Source organism: Mobula hypostoma, chromosome X1, assembly GCF_963921235.1.
Source record: "Mobula hypostoma chromosome X1, sMobHyp1.1, whole genome shotgun sequence".
Taxonomy (NCBI): Eukaryota; Metazoa; Chordata; class Chondrichthyes; order Myliobatiformes; family Myliobatidae; genus Mobula; species Mobula hypostoma.
In genome coordinates this window covers 57,454,396-57,470,007 of record NC_086128.1, presented here as the reverse complement: position 1 = coordinate 57,470,007, position 15,612 = coordinate 57,454,396, and the positions used below count along the sequence as shown (strand labels likewise).

The 15,612-nt window shown below is 41.8% G+C and overlaps 1 protein-coding gene across 7 annotated transcripts in view; it reads left to right on the top strand.

Annotated features, from left to right (window-relative positions):
- The window catches only part of LOC134340419 (phosphatidylinositol 5-phosphate 4-kinase type-2 beta), a 258,524-nt gene extending 245,157 nt beyond the window's left edge, over positions 1–13,367 (top strand). For 4 of the 7 annotated variants that reach the window (XM_063037625.1, XM_063037629.1, XM_063037630.1 and 1 more), the window contains exon 11: positions 8,280–13,367. In XM_063037625.1, the coding sequence (XP_062893695.1) occupies positions 8,280–8,360 (81 nt within the window). In that variant the 3' untranslated portion in view covers positions 8,361–13,367. The remainder of the gene's footprint in view (positions 1–8,279) is intronic. The other 3 variants (XM_063037628.1, XM_063037624.1, XM_063037627.1) reach the window with 2 other exon arrangements.
- The last annotated feature ends 2,245 nt before the right edge of the window (positions 13,368–15,612 follow it).

Below are 15,612 nucleotides of genomic sequence, written 5' to 3'. Positions count from 1 at the left end.
CTTTGGATACTGCTGGGAGGGGGTGCCTACCAAAGGGGAGCAGCAGTGACCATGTCTCTGGCACTGTGGCTCAGAAGGGAAAGTGGGGGGAGAAGAGATTTGCAGTAGTGATAGGGGATTCCATAGTCAGAGCAGTAAACACGAGATTCTGTGGAAGTGATAGAAGCACCGGATGGCATGCTGCTTCCCAGGTGCCAGGGGCAGGGACGTCTCGGATAGGGTCCATGACATTCTAAAGGAGGAGGGGGAGCAGCCTGATGTTTTGCTATATATTGGCACCAGTGACATAGGAATGAAAAGAGAGGAGGTCCTGAAGAGAGAATTTAGAGAGCTAAGTAGAAATCTGAAACGCAGGATTTCCAGGGTAGTAATCGCTGGATTGCTGCCTGTAAAGGTAAGAACAGGATGATTCAGCAGGTGAATGCATGGCTGAGGAACTGGTGCAGGGGGCAGAGTTTCAGGTTTCTGCATCATTGGGATATCTTCTGAGGAAGATATAACCTGTACAAAAGGGATGGGTTACACCTGAACCTGAGGGGAACCAATATCCTTATGGACAGGTTTGCTAGAACTCTTGGGGAGGGTTTAAAAGAATTTGGTAGGGGGATGGCAAACTGAGTGATAGGGCTGAGGATGGGGCGGTTATTATACAAGCAGAGGCTGTGTGTAGTGAGACTGTGAGGAAAGACAGGCAGATGATAGGGCACAATTGCAGTCAGTGGGATGAGTTAAAGTGTAACATGGGGGACAAAATCAAAAAGGGTGATGAATACAGCACTATTATATTTGAATGCACACAGTATTATGGATAAGGTAAATGATATTGTAGCACAGTTAGAGATTGGCAGATATGATATTGTTGGCATCACTGAGTCGTGGCTGAAAGAAGATCATAGTTGGGAGCTTCAAAGAGAGGCATTGCATCGAAAGAACAGGCAGGTAGGCAAAAGGGCTGGGGAGGCTCTGTTGGTAAAACATGAAATCAAATCCTTAGAAAGAGGTGACATAAGATCAGAAGATGTAGAATCATTGTGGGTAGAGTTAAGGAAACTGCAAGGATTAAAAAGACCCTGGTGCAAGTTATATACAAGCAGACCTCTCAATGGTAGCCAGGATGTGGGCTACAAATTACAATGGGAGATAGAAAATGCATCTCAAAATGGCAATGTTACAACAATAATGAGGGATTTCAATATGCAGGTAGATTGGGAAAATCAAGTTGGTGCTAATTTTGCGTCCCAAGTAAGAAAATTTGTAGAATGCCTACGAGATGACTTTTTAGAGCAGCTTGTGGTTGAACCCACTAAAGAATCAGCCATTCTGGATTGTGTGATGTGTAATGAACCAGATTTGATTAGGGAGCTTCAGGTAAAGGAACCTTTAGAAGAAAGTGATCATAATATGATAGAATTCAGCCTGCAAACTTGAGAGGGAGAAGATAACAGGTTGAGTGAACTCGGCCTTTTCTCCTTGGAGCGACGGAGGATGAGAGGTGACCTGATAGGGGTGTATAAGATGATGAGAGGCACGGATCATGTGGATAGTCAGACGCTTTTTCCCGGGGCTGAAATGGCTGCCACAAGAGGACAGAGGTTTAAGTTGCTTGGGAGTGGTACAGAGGAGATGTCAGGGTTAAGTTTTTTACGGAGAGAGTGGTGAGTGTGTGGAATGGGCTGCCGGCGACGGTGGTGGAGGCGGATACGATAGGGTCTTCTAAGAGACTCCTGGACAGGTACATGGAGCTTAGAAAAATAGAGGGCTATGGGTAAGCCTAGTAATTTCTAAAGTAGGGACCTGTTCGGCACAACTTTGTGGGCCAAAGGGCCTGTATTGTGCTGTAGGTTTTCTATGTTTCTATATAAAAAGAAGTGTCCACATTGCAGTGGTGTAAAGGGAATTACACAGGCTTAGAAAAGGAGCTGGCCAAAGTTGATTGGAGAGAGATACTGGCAGGGATGACGGCAGAACAGCAGCAATGCTCTGAAATTCGGAAGGGGCAGGATAGGTGCATTCTAAAGGCTGGATGACGCAACCACAGCTGACAAGGGGTGTCAAAACCAACAAAAAAAGCAAAAGTGAGAGCATATAATAGAGCAAAAAAGTGAGAAATTAAAGGATTAGCAAGCTTTTAAAAACCAACTAAAAAGCTACAAGCCGGGAAAATATGAAGGTAAGCGAGCCAATAATGTCAGAGGATACCAAATGTATTTTTCAGATTCAAGATTCAAGATGCAAAAAACTTTATTGTCATTCTAACCATACATCAGCTCTGCAGGGCAGAATGAGACAGCGTTTCCCAGGAGCAGTGCAATCATTACATATATAAAGAGTGAAAGAGAGGTACAAGTAGATATTGGACTGCTGGAAAATTACACTGGAGAGGTAGTAATCGGGGACAAGGAAATGGTGGATGAACTGAATAAGTATTTTGTGTTGTTCTTCACTGTGGAAAACACTCGCAGTATGCAGAAATTCGAGAATGTCAGGGGGCAGAGGTGAGTGCAGTTCCCTTTACTAGGGAGAGAGGTTCTTGGGAAACTGAAAGATCTGAAGGTAAATAAGTCACCTGGACCAGATGGACTCCACACCAGAGTTCTGAAAGAGGTGGCTAAAGAAATTGTGGAGGCATTAGTAATGATCTTTCAAGAGTCAATAGATTCTGCAATGGCTACAGAGGACTAAAAACTTGCAAATATCACTCCACTCTTCAAGAAAGGAAGGAGACAGACTAGTTAGCCTAACTTCAGTGGTTGGTCTTAGGGTACTTAGAGACGCATGATAAAATAGGCCAAAGTCAACAAGGTTTCCTTACGAGAAAATCTTGCCAGAGAAATTTGTTGGAATTCTTTGAGGAAATAACAAGTAGGGTAGACAAAGGAGAATTGATGGATATTGTGTACTTGGATTTTCAGAAGGCCTTTGACAAGGTGCTGCACATGAGGCTGTTTCACAAGATAAGAGCCCACAGTATTCTAGCATGGATAGAGGATGGACTCATTGGCAGGCGGCAAAGAGTGAGAATAAAGGGAGCCTTTTCAATGACTTAGGTGACGGAATTGATGGCTTTTTGCAAACGATATGAAAATAGGTGGAGGGGCAGGTATTGTTGAGGAAACAGGGAGGTTGCAGAAGGACTTAGACAGATTAGGAGAATGGGCAAAGATGTGGCAGATGGGATACAGTGTCGGGAAGTTTATGATCCTGCACTTTGGTAGAAGAAATAAAAGTGTAGACTATTTTCTAAGTGTGGAGAAAATTCAAAACTCTGAGGTGCAAATTGACTTAGGAGTCTTCGTACAGGATTCCCTAAAGGTTAACTTGCAGATTGAGTCGGTGGTGAGGAAGGCAAATGTAATATTAACATTCATTTGAAGAGGACTAGAATATAAAAACAATGCTGGGGCTTTATAAGGCACTGGTGAAGCCTCACTTGGAGAATTGTAAGGATGTGCTGACATTGGAGAGGATTCAAAGGATGATTCCACAAATGAATTGAATTGACTTTATTACTTACATCCTTCACTTACATGAGAAGTAAAAATCTTTACGTTAGGTCTCCATGTAAATGTGCAATCATTGTAATTTATAATAATTTATAATAAATAGAAGAGTCAATGTAATATAGAGTACACTCAAATCAGCGTGAGTTCATCAGTCTGATGGCCTGGTGCAAGAAACTGTCCCGGAGCCTGTTGGTCCTGGCTTTTATGTTGCAGTACCATTTCCCAGATGGTAGCAGCTGGGATAGCTTGGGTCCCCAATGATCCTTCAGGTACTATTTTCACACCTGTCCTTGTACATGTCCTGAATCATGGGAAGTTCACAACTACAGATGTGCTGGGCTGTCCGCACCACTCTCTGCAGAGTCCTGGGATTGAGGGAAATACAGTTCCCATATGAGGAGCATTACTCACTGGAGTTCAGAAAAATGGGGGGGGGTGGGGGGGATATCATTGAAATGTATTGAATGTTGAAAGGCCTAGATGGAGTGGATGTGGAGATGACGTTTCCTATAGTGGGGAAGTCTAGGTCCAGAGGGCACAGCCTCAGAGTAGGGGGATGTCTGTTTAGAAGGAGATGAGGAGGAATTTCCATAGCCAAAGGGTGATGAATCTGTGGAATTCATTCGTTGCCATTGGCGGCTGTGGAGGCCAAGACATTGGATATATTTAAAGCAGAGGTTGATAGGTTCTTGATTAGTCAGGGCATGAAGGGTTAAGGGGAGAAGGTAGGAAACTGGGGCTGAGAGGGGAATAGATTAGCCATGATCAAATAGCAGAGTGGATTTGATGGGCTGAATGGCCTAGTTCTACTCCTACGTCTTATGGTTTTATGTGTTAACCTATGAGGAGTGTTTGATAGCTATGGGCCTGTACTCACTGGAGTTTAAAAGAGTGGCAGGGGATCTCATTGAAACCTATCCAATATTGAAAGGCCTAGATAGAGTGAATGTGGAGAGGATGTTTCCTATACTAAGAGAGTCTAGGTCCAGATGGCACAGCCTCAGAATCTATTTAGAACAGATGAGCATTGTGTTTTTTTAGCCAGAGGGTGGTGAATCTGTGAAATCCATTGCTGCAGTTGACTGCAAGACCAAGTCATTGAGTATTGAGTAAAGCTGAGGTTGATAGGTTCTTGATTAGTAAGGCTGTCAAAGGTTACGGGGAGAAGGCAGGAGAATGGGGTTGAGGGGGATAATAAATCAACCATGATAGAATGGTGAAGTAGACTTGATAGGCCGACTGGACTAATTCTCATATCTTCTGGTCTTATTGGAGACATTCATTGGGAAATCATTGACCTATGAGTTAAATTATGTTGGACCAGTGCCTCAATCTAATACAGAATTAGGCCATTCGGCCCATCGAGTCTTGCTCCGCCATTCCATTATGGCTGATTTATTATCCCTCTCAACCCCATTCTCCTGCCTTCTCCCTGTAACCTTTGACACCATTATTAATCAAGAGTGTATCGACCTCCAATTTGAACATACCCAATGACTTGGCCTCCATATCCGTCCATGGCAGTAAATTCCACATATTCACCACCTTCTGTCCGAAAAAAAATCCTACTCATTTCTGTTCTAAATGGAAGTCCTTGTACTCTGAGTCTGTGTCCTCTGAATCCTGTTGAATTCAAAGTCAAAGTTAAGTTCATTGTCATATGCACAACTTCTTGTATACACAGGTGCAATGGACAACCTTACTTTCGCAGCACCTCAGGCACAGAACTGAAATGAAAAGATAGCTGAAATGAACTGGAAAATAGTGGAGGTGCATAGCAGATTGAACTTTATTGGAGAAGTTCTGAGTTCATTGTGGAGTTTCCCTCTAACCTTTTCACTACCTTTAAAACAACCAGGATCAACAGGTCCTGACAGATCTGTTTTGAATATATTCTATATTTTAAAAAATGATTCAGGTCCTCAGTGCAATAGTCCTTGCATTGTAACAAAGCTATTAATAAAAACTATTAATTAATTAGTTAAAAACTGATGGGTTTCTGCATGTTTATATTTAATCTTAACCAGTGCAGTTATCAACCATTAAAACAAAAGACCCTGTCACTCTCCTCAGACCTAGATGCACTCCAATCTCTCACTAAGCCTTCAGCACCAAATATTCCGTGTTAAATATGGGCAGTTAGCAAATAAATGTCTTCCATTTGCATTGCTCACTTTTACACCTGGTGGCCACTTTTATTAACCACACAACAGTGGCGTGCAGGAAAGCATCTCTGAGCGCATGTGTCAAACCTTGAAGTGGATGGGTTACAGCAGCAGAAGACCATATAATAATTACAGCACGGAAACAGGCCATCTCGGCCCTTCTAGTCTGTACTGAACTCTTACTCTCACCTAGTCCCACCGACCTGCACTCAGCCCATAACCCTTCATTCCTTTCCTGTCCATATAGCTGTCCAATTTAACTTTAAACGACAACATCGAACCTGCCTCAACCACTTCTGCTGGAAGCTCGTTCCACACAGCTACCACTCTCTGAGTAAAGAAGTTCCCCCTCATGTTACCCTTAAACTTTTGCCCTTTAACTCTCAACTCATGTCCTCTTGTTTGAATATCCCCCACTTTCAATGGAAAAAACCTATCCATGTCAACTCTATCTATCCCCCTCATAATTTTAAATACCTCTATCAAGTCCCCCCTCAACCTTCTACACTCCAAAGAATAAAGACCCAACTTGTTCAACCTTTCTCTGTTACTTAGGAGATGAAACCCAGGCAACATTCTAGTAAATCTCCTCTGTACTCTCTCAATTTTATTGACATCTTTCCTATAAACATAAACATAAGACCATAAACATACACTCAGTGGCCACTTTATTAGGTGCCTCCTGTACCTAATCAAGTGGCCAAAAGTCTATGATAATAAATACAATGCTGTTACTTCTTTTTAACGCTTCTTTTGTTGTGAGTTTGTAACACATCAGCAGCAAATTTCTTAATTTAATATTTTTCTTTGAACGTCTGAGCTCTTGCTCTTCCACCAGACTCACCATTGAGTCAGGGGTATTCCATAACAGCCTGAACTGAATTGCTTACTCATTACATAGCTAGCCTTTCAGGTTTACACCAGTCATAGCTGGTGTGGCCCAATTCACTTCAATGTGATTTGTCAACCTCATTTAAACATCGGAGTGGTCTGTGCATTTTTAACTTAAGTTAATTTAACTATTAACGTTATTTAAAATGTCAACTTTTAAGCAACACACAAAAAATTCGGGAGGAACTCAGCGTGTCAGGCAGCATCTGTGGAGGGGAATAAACAGTCAACATTTCGGGTCTTGGCCTGAAAAATCATCTGTCCATTCCCCTCTATAGATCTATGGAGGAAAATAAACAGATGATGTTACAGATCTGACCTGCTGACTTCCTCTAGCATTTTGACCATAAGACCATAAGACAAAGGAGCAGAAGTCAGCCATTCGGCCCATTGAGTCTGCTCTGCCATTTTATCATGAGCTGATCCATTCTCCCATTTAGTCCCACTCCCCTGCCTTCTCACCATAACCTTTGATGTCCTGGCTACTCAGATACCTATCAATCTCTGCCTTAAATACACCCAATGACTTGGCCTCCACTGCCGCCCGTGGCAACAAATTCCACAGGTTCACCACCCTCTGGCTAAAAAAATTTCTTTGCATTTCTGTTCTGAATGGGCGCCCTTCAATCCTTAAGTCATGCTCTCTCATACTAGACTCCCCCACCATGGGAAACAATCTTGCCACTTCGAAATGTTTCTATGAGGCCCCCCTCATTCTCCTAAGCTCCAAGGAATACAGTCCAAGAGCGGACAAATGTTCCTCATATGTTAACCCTCTCATTCCCGGAATCATTCTAGTGAATCTTCCCTGAACCCTCTCCAACGTCAGCACATCCTTTCTTAAATAAGGAGACCAAAGCTGCCCACAGTACTCGCAAGTGAGGTCTCACCAGCGCCTTATAGAGCCTCAACATCACATCTATACTCTATTCCTCTAGAAATGAATGCCAACATTGCATTGGCCTTCTTCACCACTGACTCAACCTGGAGGTTAATCTTAAGGGTATCCTGCACGAGGACTCCCAAGTCCCGTTGCATCTCAGAACTTTGAATTCTCTCTCCATTTAAATAATAGTCTGCCTGTTTATTTCTTCTGCCAAAGTGCATAACCATACACTTTCCAACATTGTGTTTCATTTTGTACATGTTGCTCAAGATTTCCAGAATCTCTTGTGTCAACTTTTAAATGTTTTTAATGTAATTATTTTAAACTGTTTCTAAGTCTCTGATCATGGTCATTTGGAAAGGCCTTTGGTAGCAGGAGCTGTCAGGAGACCATTGTCAGGTGGTTCATGGAAGGGGTCTCAGTTTGTGCCCCCTGAAGCCAAGTGGTGTCCTGTGGCCATGCATCTCCCAACAACCTGGGGAACTCCCCATTATGACCTCTTTGGAAGACACGGGGGCAGCACAACTACAATTCTGGCAGATCTTGGAGGAGCAGACTTGATGGACCAAAAGAGATCTGTAGATGTTGGAAATCTTGAGCAACACACAAAAATTGCTGGAAGAACTGAGCAATTCAGGTAGCATCTATGAGCCTTCGTCAAGCCTGAATTCCTCAACACTTTGTGTGTGTTGCTCAATACAATTAATTCCTTATTGTTAATTGAACAGGAAGGTAACCATTTTAACAGTCTGCACTTGTTGACTCTTGAGGGGTTAATGGTTTCTGAGGATGGTTTTCCATTGAAATAATGCATTGTTTGTTTGTGCATTGCAGGCTGGTGCTGAGATATCAACAGTTAACCCCGAACAATACTCAAAGCGTTTCTTAGAATTTATGTCCAACATCATAACATAGTGCCATGCACCACATGCTACACGCACAAGAGACTACTGCGGAGTATCAAATGCAGCAACGTGGGAATGACAGTTGGGGACACTCTAGTGGTGCGTGCAGAGACTAATCTCAAAATTGCATCCTTTGGAAACAGAAGAAAAACAACAAAAACAAAACACTTACACACTTAATGGCAAATGTGCTTTGCCTCAAATTTTGCATTATTCCAGAAGTTTTCCCTGTCATGCATTAGTGTTTTTACTGGCATTAGTTTCGGCGGCACGCCATAAGACACAATGAGAAGTTCTGCATGTTCGAAAAGCTGAAGGCAGGTGCTCGTGCACAGTGAAAGACAACGGGGCACTTTGGCCATGGCAAGAATCACTTCTTTTTGAAGAACAGTTTTGACGTTGTCCAGCCAGAACAGAGACGTGGTGTATAGCTTGCGTGTAACTACATAGGTGCACTTACCCAGTCCCTGGTACTGCCACTGTTAACTTGTGCCATGCTGTTTCTCAAAGCATTTTTAAGTTGCCATGTTGTCTAATTGCAAGAAAAATAAGACTTTATAACAGTTATCAATAAACCAACGCATCAATATGTAAATAAAACATTGTTTGATTGGGAATGGGAGGGTTGGCATGGGCGGAAGAGAAAGGGGAATGTTTACTAAAAAGTAGTGTAACCTGTACAATATGATGCTGCGTATCCTGGTTACCCTCGATCGTGTCTGACTGCAGAATCTGCCAGTGTCCCAGAGATCTGACATGATCCGGGTAAGTTGATTGGATTTGCAGAATCCCAAATGTATTCTAAACATTTACTTATTTTTGTCACTTGGCAAGAGGGCTGGTGTTTACTTTAATGTGGACTACTTGGCTTTTCAAGGGAGTACTGTCTGTAATATGTGCTTTAAGCTATATTTTTTGTGGACAATGTGTCATTCTGTCTTCTAGGTCAATAGACATGAGTAAAAGGGTGATTTTTTTTGAAATAACTAACTCCTTTGTAAGGAACTTTTTGAAAAAAGAACTCAATTCTTTTGACAAAGCATAGAGGTCACTCTTGAATCTGATGTTACAAAAAATTAACTGTGATAATGTTGCTTGGTAGAATTTTGTAAGAAAAAAACTACCTAATAGAGTGGTGATTGAATCCATAAGGAATCAGAAATATTACAAAAAAAGCTGCAGCATTATTGTGCTGTCTTATTTACGAAAAAATGCTGGATGTGTGCAAATAAAATATGCCGGCAGCAGGCATCAAATTTGAACCACTTCTGTGTAGTTTGCAGAAATGATGGAAGGAATTGATTGGCACTTTAACCTTTAACAGAATTTAGCGTGTGCTGTTAATTATGTACAGCATAACTGATATTAACGGAGGAGGTGTGCTTGTTCTGAATTTGATCTCGACTGATTGACCATTGAAATGTATATGTCTAAATCCAAACTACATGTTAATGTTTGCACCCATTTAATGTTTAAACTATCTCTAACCCATTACTTTATATGGATGTTTAAATACAGAACTTTCTTTACTAAAAGGACGGTGGCCATTTTACAAAGGATTCTGTTTTATATTTGGGAACAATGGACGTAGGGTGTCAGAGGTGTAACAATTAACGGTAGTGTAGCGGTTAGTGCAACGCTGTTACAGTTCGGGGCGTTGGAGTCCGGTATTCGATTCCAGTGCCTTCTGTAAGAAGTCTGTATGTTCTCCCATGACCGTGTGGGTTTCCTCTGGATGTTCCGGTTTCCTCTCTCAGTCCAAAGACGTACAGGTTAGTAGGTTAATTGGTCATTGTAAATTGTCACATGATGAGGCTAACATTAAATAGATGGGTTGCTGGGCAGTGCACCCTTTGGGCCAGAAGGACCTTTTCTGTGCTGTATCACTGAATATTGTTTTTTAATTACAGGAAAATTAATAGTAATGCAGCTTCTGATACCCTGTGTTGCTGGAAAACGAAATGTACAATTCTTGCACAGTATATGTTGTAATAGAGACTCTGGTGCCATTGTAGCTAGCTCGAAATATTGTAAAGGATGATCAAAGGAATACTAAAACCACTACCTAAATTCAGTTGCAACAGTATAAATGCACATCTGATCCAAGCTTCAAATTACTATGTACCAAATGCTTTCTTATTCGGCCTTTTGTTATACAAAGTTCCAGATGAAAGCACAGCTCCTCATGAGCAATGTTCCCTCTAATTTTTAGTAGTCAGTGTGCGCAAAAATCTTATGTTGTGCAAATTTTTTTCCTGTGACAAAAGTATGCGCGCACTGAATGCACACATGGCACAGTTTATGTAGGTTTACAAAATATTTGACATAAAACTGCACAGAATAACAACAAAATAACAAACATATTTAAGTCACTCAGTTATTTTTTTCCCTCTCCTGTCTTTGGCATTTACCCATTCTTTGTAAACTCTATAGACAATTGATGGCTTTTGATTCTCATTAACAGATCCAAATGACATTCACCTAAACGGTTCCTCAGCATGTTTTTGAGTTGATTCATTAGGCTAAAACCTCACTCACAGTCCGCACTAGACGCAAGAAAGGTTCCCCCAATGTCCATCAACTGTGCAAGGTCGCAAAACTGTTCATTTTGAAGTACAAATGCCACCATTTGAGCAAAGTTTGAAATCAGTTTGGATTTAATTTCTTCTTGCACAGAAAATTTGAAATCATTAAACTGTCTAACTATTACAATATCTTCAGCTAGAAAATCATGATATTTTAGACATAAGGCACTAACTTGTTCATCGCCAAATGTGAAGTCACAATCTGCAATTGCGGAGAAATCAAAAGCTGACCATTCTTGTACCTCATCTTCAGGAAACCTTTCTTCTAAATGAACACAAAGACTATTTATAAAAGTAAACAGCGAACTTGTATCTACTGTGACGTTTTCTTCACGTTGTTAGCTTAGCAAAACTTTTAACTTTGTCACTCCACAAAACATTGTCTCCCAGATACTGCTTTCTATTCTTGTTAATTTTGCCTCACGCAAAATGAAGTGAATCAATCGGTGTCAGGCCACTCTTTTGCAGAACCTTGCACAGTGCAGCCAGTTCATGAAAGACATCACTCAAAACCTGTAAAGCTACTTTGTATGTGATGTTTATCAATTTCTTGTGACAGTATTTAACCACAGGGTCATTTGACTGATCTTTTTCAATAAAAACTTAGTAAGCTATCTACAGGATTTGAAACAGATCTTTGTAAACTTTACGATATGAACACTGTCTGCCAAAGATGGCTGCTGCCGTGATGCAGCTGTACAAACCGGAACAGGAAAGGTGAGGTGACGTAAATTAGTGACGTGCATTGTGGTATTTGAAAAACCGACTAACTAGTTAACAGAAACAGTTAGCTAAAAGATTATTTTCAATAAGTATAATTATTAACTACTACATTATTTTAGGTAACTAACCTTTTGTGCGCACATTAATTTCCTTGGTGCGCTGGTTGAAAAACGTGTGCGCACAGCTTAGAGGGAACATAGCTCATGAGTCACGCGTGATTCTGGTTGTACGGCAGCCCAGTTCTGAGCTCAGCCCATTGCTGGCTAGCCACATCACCACTGATTACTCTGGAGAAGTTTGTGTTTTGCAGTGATTTGGAGGAAGCTGTTTTCTGTCCGGGGCTTGGTACCGCATTCTACGGTTGCTGTTAACTTCTAAAGTTCAGTCATGCAAAATTAAAGGGAAAGACCCTCAATGTCATTAACTGCTTTTTATCTTGTTAAAAAGGTATCCCTCACTTTTTTCTGGGACAAATGTTCGCTGGGAAATACTCAGATCTCAGTCACCTAACAGGCCATTCATTGTGCTCAGATAAGTACAGAAGAAAATAGGAGCTGCAACAGGCCATTTGGCCCCTCAGGGCTGATCCACCATTCACTGCAATTGTGCCCCAACTCACCTCTCTGCCAGTTCCCAATGCCCTCAATCCCCTGGTATTTCAGAAGTCCTCTTTAAGTACCCCCAATAATATAACTTCCACAGTCCTTCAGAGAGCCACCACCTCTCCAAGAAGGTACTTATACAACTCAGTTTTAAATGATCACCCCTGATCTGTCATTCAGTCACCTTCTATAAGACTCTCCCATTTGAGAGAACATCATAAACATTAACCCTGTCATGCACCCGATATTGCAACAAGATCATCCCCTCGTTTTGCAGCATAGTAGTGTGGCAACTATCATTACACTTTACAGTGCTAGCAAAAAGTCCAATTCCCGCTGCTGTCTTTAAGGAATTTGTATGTTCTCCTTGTGACTGATTGGGTTTCCTCTGGGTGCTCCAGTTTCCTCCCACATTCCAAAGACTTGCAGGTTAGGGTTAGTGAATTGTGGGCATGTTATATTGCCGCTGAAAGCATTGTGGCATTTGTAAGCTGTGTTGGTCGTTGATACAAAAGACACAGTTCGCTGTATGTTTAGATATACATGACAAATAAATAATGTAGCTCTGATCATTTAGTGATTTTAGAAGGCAGTAATCGTTTGAAGGCACCTGGCTCATAAATTCTTTCAGCGTAGCTTTCATCCATGGGTTGTCACTAAGAGTGGCCACTTGTTTTTAACTCTTTTGACAGTGAAGTCAATTGCAGTATCTTCACCCAAAGGTGAGATCAACTAATGTGACTTGGATTAAGACCTAGACCTTCCTGCTTTGTATAGCGTTGTATAACTTTGGGCATGCCATCTACGTATGCTCAACTGAGATTTTGTCTTATAGCCATCAGACTTAGAAGCAGAATTAAGCCATTCTGACCCAGTTTTGCTCCACAAGGATCTGCCAAGATCCATGTTCTCAGTAAGAACCTCCTTAAATTTCATATATATTTTCTAATAGATCTGACACAATTTCATCTTACTGGATGTCTCACCTGTCTTTAATTCAATTAAGATATCTGTGTAGCCTCTGTAAGTAACTCAAAGGTACCTTGATGAAGACTTAGAATGAGGTAGTTACAGCTGATGGGAAGTCTTAATTATTCCTGTTAAATTATTCTCAACCCACATTGCAATTTCCTATGGTGTCAAATGTAATATGTGCAACCAAGCAAATATTACACCGGACGTCATAGAAGATCACAATATCCATTCCTGTAATGCCAAGTGCAAGAGTTTTGGCTATTCCAGCATTGCATTTAACTAACCCTAATCGTTTTTTTTTAAAGTGTTTGGGATCACGGTGATGCAGTGTTGCAAACACACACTGCAGTTCTAACAAAGCTTAAAAAAAATGCTTTCTTTTAAGGAAAAGCAAGTTCAAACTCAAGTTTAATTGCCATTCAACCATACACATGCATAAAGCTAAATGAAACAGTGTTCCTCGGGTGCCAATGTGCAAATCCCAGTCACACACAACACATATAGTTAAGATAGCATATATTGTCACAAAATAATATTAGCACAAGTCCCTGAGTAGCATGGTGTGAAGATTGATGGTGCATGGGATATTGCCCTGGAGCCATGTTCCTGCAAGAACAAGCACATAGCAGTTCCTCATCTCCTACAGCCGAAAGCAATCCAACATGGAGCTAACACTAGAGAGCAGCCCCAATAGCAGAGCTGGCCTTCAGGGGCCAGCCTCCAACCCAGCAGAGGGTCCGGTGCACCCATTCTGATGGTCTAGTTTGTGGATGATTCACTCTCTGAATATCACTCAGTTAATCCCACAGAGTCTGAACCATCTAGTGTGAGATTCTGTGACATTTCACCCAACTCCTGGGTAAATCCCATTATGCCAGGAAGATCACTCCATTATTTCCTCCACCCATTCCCCTCCTCTCTTCCCAATATTTCCCCTTTTCCATCAATCCTTTTAGAACATTTATTGTATTTCCCCTTATTTTAAGTCAGCAGAATCCCAGGTCCTGTTCCTGATGTTAAATTCTATTTGCTTTCTCAACTGGCTACCTTGCCCAGTGATTTGGCCAATTATTCCTCAATCAATTCACCTTGCAAAATGAAACAATCATTTAGTTGTGGTTACTACTCCGAATGTAATCTAAAGGATGTTGCAATGCTATCACAGTGCCATCTGTAAGATTGGAGTTCAATTCCCATTGCTACTTGTAAGGGGTTTGTACCTTCTCCCCGGTCTACCCACATTTCAAAGATGTACGATTAGGGTTAGTGAGTTGAGGGCCCAACACAGAAACATAGAAAATAGGTGCAGGAGTAGGCCATTCGGCCCTTCGAGCCTGCACCACCATTTATTATGATCATGGCTGATCATCCAACTCAGAACCCAGCCTTCCCTCCATACCCCCTGACCCCCGTAGCCACAAGGGCCATATCTAACTCCCTCTTAAACATAGCTAATGAACTGGCCTCAACAGTTTCCTGTGGCAGAGAATTCCACAGATTCACCACTCTCTGTGTGAAGAAGTTTTTCCTAATCTCGGTCCTAAAAGGCTTCCCCTCTATCCTCAAACTGTGACCCCTCGTTCTGGACTTCCCCAACATCGGGAACAATCTTCCTGCATCCAGCCTGTCCAATCCCTTTAGGATTTTATACGTTTCAATCAGATCCCCCCTCAATCTTCTAAATTCCAACGAGTACAAGCCCAGTTCATCCAGTCTTTCTTCATATGAAAGTCCTGCCATCCCAGGAATCAATCTGGTGAACCTTCTTTGTACTCCCTCTATGGCAAAGATGTCTTTCCTCAGATTAGGGGACCAAAACTGCACACAATACTCCAGGTGTGGTCTCACCAAGGCCTTGTACAACTGCAGTAGTACCTCCCTGCTCCTGTACTCGAATCCTCTCGCTATAAATGCCAGCATACCATTTGCCTTTTTCACCGCCTGCTGTACCTGCATGCCCACTTTCAATGACTGGTGTATAATGACACCCAGGTCTCGTTGCACCTCCCCTTTTCCTAATCGGCCACCATTCAGATAATAATCTGTTTTCCTATTTTTGCCACCAAAGTGGATAACTTCACATTTATCCACATTAAATTGCATCTGCCATGAGTTTGCCCACTCACCCAACCTATCCAAGTCACCCTGCATCCTCTTAGCATCCTCCTCACTGCTAACACTGCCACCCAGCTTCGTGTCATCCGCAAACTTGGAGATGCTGCATTTAATTCCCTCATCCAAGTTATTAATATATATTGTAAACAACTGGGGTCCCAGCACTGAGCCTTGCGGTACCCCACTAGTCCCTGCCTGCCATTCTGAAAAGGTCCCGTTTATTCCCACTCTTTGCTTCCTGTCTGCTAACCAATTTTCCACC